Source organism: Bufo bufo, chromosome 2 (assembly GCF_905171765.1).
Source record: "Bufo bufo chromosome 2, aBufBuf1.1, whole genome shotgun sequence".
NCBI lineage: Eukaryota > Metazoa > Chordata > Amphibia > Anura > Bufonidae > Bufo > Bufo bufo.
Window position 1 is genome coordinate 180832379 of NC_053390.1, and position 10682 is coordinate 180843060.

A 10682-nucleotide genomic window follows, 5' to 3' on the forward strand; every position below is an offset into this window, starting at 1 on the left:
AATCTTAATGTGCCAGTGCAGAGGGTCTTATGTAATATATCGCTTAGCTTATACTGTCAACAGGTTATTCTGTAAGTTAGATCTTTTACAGTGTATAATCGGTGGTTATGTAGTCGACTTTCAATATAGAGGGTAGTACTCACGATTCCGCTTTCTTTCGTGGCGTCCCACATGGAATGGCTGAAAGGTAAGCTTACCTACTGCTTTATATGCTCTAAGAAAGCATTCGCTACAATCTAAGCTTACCTTTCAGCCATTCCACGTGGGACGCCACGAAAGAAAGCGGAATCCTGAGTACTACCCTCTATATTGAAAGTCGACTACATAACCACCGATTATACACTGTAAAAGATTTAACTTACAGAATAACCTGTTGAAAGTATAAGCTAAACAATATATTACATAAGACCCTCTGCACTGGCACATTAAGATTGATATCCAGTGACCATCAGCCCAAAGCTTCACACCGGCGCATGTCTGGCGACATATGAACTATAGTGTATGATTCACAGGAACACTTCCAGACCTTGGACCAATTATATGTGACTCTATATCGAGCATATTCAGTAATTGGACTTAATCCACTCGCAGACGACTGCTCCATACACTTGTTAGCGTCTGTGTATTTTATTTTGCATTTTATTTTAAAGAGGAGGCAGTAAGTCTACATTTTTATTCATTTTATTTATTGTATCGCCTACATATTTGATGTATTTTGGAAGCTACATGCCTCAATAGGGATTTTTTTTATCTTAATGTGTTATTAAATAAAACTCTAGTGACATATTCAAGCTTTACGTGACTCCATCTATCAGAGTGCCCATCCACTTTTGCAAATAATAATAATAGTCCTCTAATAGTCCTCACGGATGCTGATCCGACCCCAACTCTCCCTCGGGCCGTGAATTGACAGGGAATGTATTGGTTCAACCCTTCTTCCCTTCTGGGCACACCCAGGACTGATAGGATCTTCTGTCTGGTGGTGGCTGAGGTAACATTGATGTCAGAATGAACAGTGGGGTGCAAGGCAGGAGAGCACGAGAAGGATAATATAATAATCAGGTATAGAGACCACAGACCAGGCTGGCTTCATAATGGCAAAATAAAGGCTCTTCTTTATTTAATAGATGAAAGGAGTAATAATAATACATACATACAATTAATAATACAATACATGCAGCAGGAACAGCCCTGAAGTACTTCACAATGTAGTCTTTTTCTCAAAATCCAGTATATAGAAGGTGGTAATGATGATGTTTATTCTCCCTAAGTCTCCTGTCGAAAAAACAGCAATCTTCCCAAATAATCTCAGATGTGAAATTCTCAAAATGTATCTGCTGTGCCCAGTCTGCAGGTCATTGATCAGATGGTCAGTCTGTCTCAGAAGTGTGGTGAGCTCCAGAAACAATACATCAGATCACTGGCAATAAAGTCTAAAACCATAAGTTATTTTTACTGACTCCGTCCAAGCACGGCCTGCGTGGTCCTCAACCATCGGCAAAATTGCAATGCTTCTTTCTCTCAGAGGGAGTTCTCAGCAAAAGTTGTTTTTTGTGGCAACTTCCTACTATCAGGAGTGGTGTTTTTCTGAAGAATTCTATAAGGCCCATTTGACAGAGCACCCCAAAATAGATATTTTCTCTAGCTTGTCTTGCTAGGAACTCCCTATTGCTAGCCAGGGAAAAATGGGACCAACCCTTAAACCCGGCAACTGTAACTAAGGCTGCCAGTTTAACTGTTTCCTACCTATATACATAGCCTCTTTGGGTCACAAAGTGTATAGATCCTGTTCAGTATTACAGTGACCACTTTAACCATTTTTAGCAAAGAACCATAACATTAAGTTTTTAGCAGTGAACCTGGTATTAACCCTTTAGCAGAGAAGGTACACAGCATATATTATGAGAAAGTGCAGAACTGTAGGAAATTGCAGACTAACCAACATTGTTCTGTTAAAGGTAGTCTGTCAGCGGTTTTGACTCCTCAAAACTGCTGTCAGCACTATATAAGTGATAGGGATGTAGTGTTAACATAACTAGGGTGATGGTCAAGCAGCCTCTCCCCTTTGCTCCGAGAAATAATGCTACCATACACCTTATTGGACACTACAACCATTACTCAGAGTAGAGAAGAAGGGATGGGAAGTATTAAGGGCAGAGAGCCAAGGTCACTGGACACAAAGGGACTAATTCCATGGCACTTGCAGCACCTGGGTAATTTAAAGTTGGATTTCATGATCATGTAACCTGCATTACATTACTCCAGGTATGCTTACACTCCTACCCAATGACCTATATAGTGCTGACAGCAGTTTTGAAGGGTAAAACAGCTGCTAGACTTCCCATTATTCTCTTAACCGAATACTGAGTAATCTGCTTTACAGCATTACATGGAAGCTATGGAGAAAATGCATTCCTCTCAGCATGGTTAAACAGAGCAAATTTATTGGACCTGCATACATAACAATTACTAGTATTGTTACTAATTTTTTCTAACCCCCGGTCATTAACAATGGCCTAGCTTACTTATTTTAGCATGATTGGCTTTCCTAAGTAAGTAGTCGGCCCAACATGTACTGTTAAGTGAAACTAGGATCAAAAGTACTGCATTTGCATCTGAGGAGCCCGTAGGTACAGACTTTCTGATACTAAAGAAGGAGGCCACAACTTTTCTCTGCTTTGAACATTGCCATACTCTTCTCACAGCATTCAGCACTCTTTTCATCCTTTTATTTGCTATTCTCTCGGTGTCTTTCTCTGACCCCCACAATATAAATGAATATCATTTACTAGTATTGAGCAAAGCGAAGCATTCAAATCGGAATTCGGTCCGAAGTTTAGAAAAACTTTGATTTGCAACGAATCCGAGTTACAAAGTAAAACTAAGTGTAAAGGAGATAAACCCAGGAAGATAAGTGCAGGCAGAGTGCAGAGGGACTTATTCTGCATCAGTTTTATTTTGTTATTCCTAGATTTACTTATTCCTTCAGCAGCCATAAACTAAGATATGTAATTCAATACCAATAGGATAGAAGCCTTTATTATTCCACTGCCAGCGTGCCAACCAATACTATCCAGTTTCCACCCCTTAGGGATGTCAGGTCTTAATGATGACCATCCTCATCTTTTGCTGGCTTTACTTCTTCCACATAATTCTTCAAAGTCTCCATGTCCTAGAAAAGTCAGCAAGATGCAGAGAGAGGAGGAGCTGGGTGTTCCTGATGATATATTCTCATCGATATTAGGTGATGTGGAAAAGGATGAAAAGCAGGTGGCAGAAGAAGGGCTCCCACCTGTAGGGCAGGAGAGCGCTGGGGTTGGAGAAGTAGGTGTGCCAGAGCTGATTAATATTCTGTGTTCACTGTAAATAACCTGCAGAAGATTTGAGGCCAGAACAGCAATAACTAGCATATTGTGCCCCCACCTAACCAGCTAAACCCCATTCCAGCAACACCCCTCTGTAAAGGTGCCGCACAGCCATTAACAATGAAGGACTATACAGTGTGGTCTTCGTTATTAACTGAAAGGCAGCTGCGGGCTAATTGGCCACGCGTTTCTTCACAGCAACACGGCCACTCCGTGTGGCTGTACCGTAAGGCAGAGTGGCCTGAGTATACCTGATTTATAGCGAACCATGGCAAATTAATGGGGAACAAGGTTCATTTCTTGCTGAACTGCGGCAAAGTTGCCGAATCTAATTTTTCAAAACTTCGCTCATCTCTATCATGTACATGTTGTTTATATGTATATTTTGAATTCAGCAGATGGCCTTCTCAGGGCTGCCTATAGGCAGAGGCCTACTGTGCCTATAGATTATTCCTGCTATGGGAATATTGGATTTCAGCATACGCGATTCTTTCTTCCAGGGGAGATTATAATGTCATGTATATGGATTTTATAATGTAAAGTAGGGCTATTCACACACAATAGCACTGTGAGAGGAAAACTGTGTCATGAGATTTGTAATAGGTACTTTTACAAATCTCTAATGTGTACTATTATAACATTGTGTTTAATTTTTCCAAGAAAGTTTAAGAAATTAGAATGCAGCTCTGTTTGGTTGCTAGTTTTTGTGTTAAACAATTTCGATAAATGAGGCTGACCCTTGTTCCCTGTGCACAGAAGCGGTGCATGACACGTGGATTCTTTCTCTCATGAACTTTCCCCCCAGTCTAAAGTAAACATGTAACCCTAATATTATATTGTGAGGTTTTCCTGGGGTTGTCCGATAATTACCCCTTTTAAAGTTACTAATGTTGAGTGAATTTCCTTGTTTTTTGTGGTAGCGAATCTAATTTCAATGAATGGCGGTACCAAAAAAAGAATCATACTTACCTCATCCATTTGCTCACGATGGGCTGGCGGTCTCCATCTTGATTGAAAATCTTGAACAAAATCCTGTGCGCAGTGGCGTATGACGTCACCATGAAAGCCGACATGATGATGTCATCATGGGCCGCGCGAGATTTCGCACTAGATCTTCAATGAAGATGACAGCGTCTAGCTCTTTGTGAGTAAATGGATGAGGTAAGTATGATTACATTTATTATTATTATTTTTTAATTTCGCACTGTGTTTTTACTGTCAGATGTCACGATCAGCTATGAACGCAGCATCTGAGGGGTACAATGACGGGGAGCTGCACAATCGGCACTCCCTATCATTGCACCCACTACTTACAAAGAAATGTGCTTTGTGATTAAGTAATTCGCCACTCAGCAAATTGTTTTGTAAAATTCGGCGAAACAGCTGAATCATCATCTCTAAAAGTTACCAGTGATCACCCAATACATTAGTAAAAGCACTGTCATCAGATGAAACCATCACTGATGTGGACATCAAAATCATCATTTTTGAACAGCACATTAAACAAGGATCTGCTGCTGCCCAGGAAAAATAATTTTTCATCCAGGATCGCCCAACCCCCAAACAGAGGATTTGATTGCTCCATGTAAGTGCAGCTCTCCCCTACAGTGTCCTAAAATGAACACTGTACTCCCCTCCACTGTCCAGCAGTCAATTATCAGGAACAAACAATTTGTTCTTAATAATTGCCTGCAAAGTCATCCTGTATGAAGGGACCTTTGTAGACCTGACACCACAAAACGAATCCATATAATCAAGTTAACAACACAAAGCTAATTCTGGTGCAATGTTCGGTCAGACATAATGACCTGTGTATAACTTTTCTCAGTGCACTCATGGGACAATAAGCAGAACATCATGTACAATCACGATGACTGGGTTTTAGGTAATACTAAGTCTACAGGTATTTCCTGAAAATGTTTTTCTACTTTGCCTAACCAAAATGAAAAGTGATATTCTGTCTTTTTTTTTCCAGCCAAAGGTTCCTATGATCTTGTTGCTATAAATGAGGCAGCCTGGCAGAGTGCCAAGAGCCAGCTGGTTCCATGTGATATTTGTGGACGCACCTTCCTGCCAGACAGACTCCTTGTCCACCAGCGGTCCTGTAAAGCGAAGAAAACATAGTAGCGTGATCGCCGTCCTGTCCAATAATGTAATACTGGACTTGTGGGAACTGTAAAGTCTTAACACAGTGAGTGTGCCTTCAGGATAACACATTATATCATTCTATTGCCAGTACAGGGGCTTCCATTGGATGCCATGTAAATGGTGAGAATGTTTTTGTTTGTTAAAATCATTATATTTTTAATAAAGATATGGTTTATGTCTGGAACTTGTCTGTACAGAGTCATAGCTTCTGGCTTTCACATTAACCAAATGAAGAAAGAATCTCAGCTATTTCGATATACAGGTAACAGGTGTCTATGTAATGTAATATATTATTTGAGGCTGTGGAGAAAAACACATGGATCAACATCCACACGTGGCATGTGTTGATTTATTGCATCTCAGCATAAGTTAGAAACATCTACATTGAGACACTTTGTATACGTTAATTTGGCGCAGTGCCACATGGCAACCACTACTGCAACAAAGCACCTGTAGGTTGATGAGACCCAAAAACCCAACAGCTCCCCTGGTGTCAGGCTAAGCCCCCACAGCACTGGGCCCCACCAGCCCAGAGGCACAGCGCAACAGGAGAAACAACCACCATACAGCACCACTCAACCAGCACAAATCTCCAAAGCTCACCTTTCCATGTGGTCTCTCCTGCTAACTAAAAACACCTAGGTTGAATGGGAGGAGTGCAGAGGTAATTAAAAAACTAAAAAAAATTAGGCACAGGCTAGACTTGAGGACAACAATAAAGTGCAATTACTGCGGGGGACACAGGAGCCAGTGTCTCTCTGTCCCACCATTCGCTGTCATAGGCCACTGAAGCCTATGAGGCTGGAAGACGGCACAGGTGGTCGTGAAGCGATGACATAATAGCAGCCACCTGAGCTGAGAAGCTAGCAACTTAAGCCACAGACAGTGCATCGCAGATGGCGGCAGGCAGTGTCGGACTGGGGAACTTAGGGCCCACCAGTAAAATTTATTTTGGGGGCCCACCGTATGGATACATTCAAATATAATACATATTTTAACAAGTTTTTTATATGAACATAGACTGGTTGAGGTGCTGTACATTGTATATATGTATGTAGTGCAGTAAGTCTACTGTATTATGTGCCACTTGTGCAGGGGGTGGGAGACTAGGGGCCCACCTTGCTCAGGGGCCCACCGGAGGATTCCCCTGTACCCCTGTGGGCCAGTCCGAGCCTGGCGGCAGGGAATACATAGAGGCACTACAGAGTAGCACTATAAGTACTGGGGGCACAACAGGGTCACTAGAAGTACTGTGACACAACAGAGGGTACTACTAGAGAGTACTGGGGCATCATATGGAGCAATATACTTACTGGGAGCACCATACGGGGCATTATAACTACTGAGGGCCCTACACAGGGCATTATAGGTGTTGGAGGCATGGCAGGGGCATTATAACTAATGAGGGCACAACAAGGGAACATTATCACTACTGGAGGTACTAGAGGGGGCATTATAACTACTGGGGCAGTATATGGGAAATAATAACTACTGGGGGCACTATATGGGGCATTATAGTTAAAGGGGCATAACAAGCACATTATTACTACTAGGAGCACTACAGATGGCATTGTAACTACTGGGGAAAATAAGGAGACATAAAAATTACTGGGACACTACACAAGGCTATTATACCTACTGGGGCACTGTAAGAGGCATTTTATCTATTGGGGCTACTAGAGGGGGCATTATAACTACTGGGGGACTATAGGGTTATTATAACTGCTGGAAGATTACTAATAGGGAGGCTCTAGGAGAGAACATTACTATTAGTGGGACTTTTGGGAGCACTTTGGGAACTATCTGTATGGCTCTGTTATTTCGTAAGTATTTTGGGGGCATTGGGGAACACAGCAAGCACAGTATTAGGGATAACTAGTGTTGATCGAGCATGCTCGGCCGAACACCAGTTCGGCTCGAGCATCTCGATGCTCGGCACATGGCGGTATTCAGCCGAATACTGCATGAGCTCGAGCGCAATGCTCGAGTCTCCTCCCCGCAGCCAATAAACGTGCAGGTAAGTACTGCCCTTCAGTGTAAAGCCGTAGCCATGTTGGTTACTGGCATTACAGTGATTGGTTGGCCGGAACGCTTCACCGGGTGCTATATAGCACCCGATGACACGTGTTCGGTTCAGTGTTAGTCAGGGAGAGCTGTGCTGAAGAAAGATAGTGTAGGGAGTGAAATATTTTTTTTGTAAGTTGAAAAACTTGTCAGAGACCCAAAATTCTTTTTAAGGATTATTGGTGTGTGTGGCAGCAGCAATATATATTTTTTGCGCAACTTGCGCTAAATTGATAAAACTTTACAGACCCAAAAGTCCTTTTAAGTACTATTGTGTGTGGCAGCAATATCTATTTTTTGTGCATCCTGCGGTAAATAGCGTGGCCACTGCAGACAGCGACATTATCTGCGCTATATCTCCTGTGTAACGTGTGCGCATCCCAAAAATATCAGTGACATCCAGTGTAATTTTTCCGTAGACGGTGTCCGCCGCGAAATGTGACTGTAACGGGGTTCTGAAGGTGCACTCGGTCCCCCATTACCCGCAGACCTGTTGCTTAGCTTTGGGAATGAGGATCTGTGTTTGACCTCATTCCCAGGGCGGCTTTACTAGCTGGGTGGCTCCCTGCTCCTAGTCTGCCTTGAGCGCCGAGCTGATCACTCGGTGCTCGACTGGTTGGTCTGTCGGTCATGTGACGCTGGCCACGTCACATGACCCTCACTCCCCACTATAAATACAGGCAGCCTGCTGGCCACAGGTTGCCTGTTAATTTAGGTTCCACCTGTGATTTGGTCTTTCCTGGCGTACTTACCTCCTGCTGAATTCCTGACGATCCTCTGCCTGCTCCTTGTGTACTTTGCTGCTATCCTGGTATTCTGACCCCGGCCTCCTCCTGACGTTCCTCTGCTGACTCCTTTGGTACTTCACGTCTCTCCTGGTATTTATGACCCCGGCTTCTCCTGACAATTCTCTGCTTGCTCCATTTGTACTTTGTAGCTTTCCTGGTATTTCCGTTCACGTCCTGTTGTTTGTCTGTCTGTCATCCCTGCACTTATTCCAAGTTAGGGATTGCCGTCCAGTTGTCCCCTGTCATTAGGACTCGCGAGGCAAGTAGGCAGGGCCAGGGGTAAGGGTGGAGCGCAGTGGTTACTTCCCTCCCCCCTGTGTGTGTGTACGCGACCGTTACAGATTAACAGGCCCAATAACCACTGTATTATGAATCCTCTGGTGACCCTGACTGACCATGTCTCTAATCTGACGCAGAGGGTGCTTGAGTTAGGGCAAAGTTCTTCCACTCCTCAGGCCTCCAGTCCGCATTTTGAGCCCCAAATTAAGCTCCCAGAACCCTTTTCTGGAGACCGGAAAAAGTTTCTCTCTTTTAAGGAGAGTTGCAAACTTTACTTCCGTTTGCGCCCCGTGTCCTCTGGCCCCGAGAGTCAACGCGTGGGCATTATCATTTCCCGATTACAGGGTGATCCCCAGGACTGGGCGTTCTCTTTACCTGCTGGCGCCAGTTGTTTATATTCTGTGGAGGGGTTCTTTCAGGCCCTGGGTACCCTCTATGATGAACCAGACAGGGCTCTAGTAGCCGAGACGGCTCTAAAGGCACTAGTTCAGGGCAATTTACCAGCGGAGGATTATTGCACCCAATTCAGAAGGTGGTGTGTCCCCTCAGGATGGAACGAACCAGCCCTGAAGAGTCAGTTCAGGTCAGGTCTGTCTGATAAATTAAAGGATCTTCTGGTCAGTTATCAACTTCCAGAGACCTTAGAGGAGATGATGACCCTTGTTGTCCGACTTGACCGACAGGTTAGAGAGAGACGACAGGAACAACAGTTCTCTTCCCAGATGGTGGTCCAGCCAGAGGCCTATCCCAGAGACAATGCTGAGGTCTCCACCGAGGAACCCATGCAGGTTGGCATGACCCGAGGGAATCTTCGCCGCAGACGTGGAGATCCTGACCATTGGATCAACCAGTGTCCTAAGAAGGTCCTCTCTGTCAAGTCTCCTAAGGCAAGGCAACCTAAAGACCAGGTACACCCTGAATTTTCTAAATGTAAGCTTTCGGTACCCATTACGATTTCTCTGGGAGTAGATAAATGGCCAGGTAAAGCCTTTATTGATTCTGGCTCAGCGGCTAGCTTTATTGACTCTGAGTATGCTGTAAGATTGGGTATTCCTATGTTTGCCTTACCAACTCCTATCCATGTCATGACTATTGATGCTACTCCTCTTATTGGTGGTACGGTGAGCTTATGTACCTCGGAAATTTCTCTAACCGTGGGTGTGTGCCACTCAGAGAGGTGTTCGCTTCTAGTCCTGGAGAACCTACCGGCTGAGGTGGTACTAGGGTTGCCTTGGCTCCGACTACATAACCCCACTATAGATTGGTCTAATGGGGAGTTGGTGAGATGGGGGCCTAAGTGTGACTCGTGCTTGTCCGTGGTACAGGCTGGGGTCTCAGTAAAGTCTGATACTTTACCCACTGTTGTTAAAGAATATTCTGATGTATTCTCATCACCAACCCCGGAGGTTCTACCCCCCCATAGACCTTATGATTGTACCATAGAGCTAGTAGAGGGGGCCAAGTTTCCTAAAGGACGAATTTATAATCTTTCTATGCCCGAACGCAAGGCCATGGAAGATTATATTAAGGAGAGGCTTGGTAAAGGGCATATTAGACCTTCTGTCTCTCCTATGGGGGCGGGTTTTTTCTTCGTTAAGAAAAAAGATGGTGGTCTTAGGCCATGTATCGATTACCGGAGATTAAATAAAATCACTGTCCAGAATAGATACTAGTTACTAGTAGTAGTAATAATAAAGTAATTTGCTTTGAGCAGTCCTCCAGATATTGAGTGCCCCATCTTCAATTTTTACAATTTATTAACCTCTTGGTGTTTTTGGAGTTAACACTTAGATAGTGAGCACCTTTTCTATCCTACGGATTGGTAGAGCCACCCCATTCTGTGAACAGAATAGATACTCCCTCCCATTGATTCCGGATTTATTTAACCAGGTTCTGTAGGCAACCAGGTTTTGCCAAAATTGACCTGAAAGGGGCATACAATCTAATCCGAATCAAGGAGGGAGACGAATGGAAGACGGCGTTCAATACTCCGGTAGGGACACTTTGAATATCAGGTGATGCCTTTTGGACTCAGCAA

At 43.8% G+C, this 10682-nt stretch overlaps 1 protein-coding gene across 1 annotated transcript in view; it reads left to right on the top strand.

Moving 5' to 3' along the window:
- Window positions 1–5504, top strand: part of LOC120991390 (zinc finger protein 474-like) — a 52011-nt gene extending 46507 nt beyond the window's left edge. The window contains exon 3 of the mRNA XM_040420207.1: window positions 5341–5504. Within this exon, the coding sequence (XP_040276141.1) occupies window positions 5341–5489 (149 nt within the window). The 3' untranslated portion in view covers window positions 5490–5504. The remainder of the gene's footprint in view (window positions 1–5340) is intronic.
- The last annotated feature ends 5178 nt before the right edge of the window (window positions 5505–10682 follow it).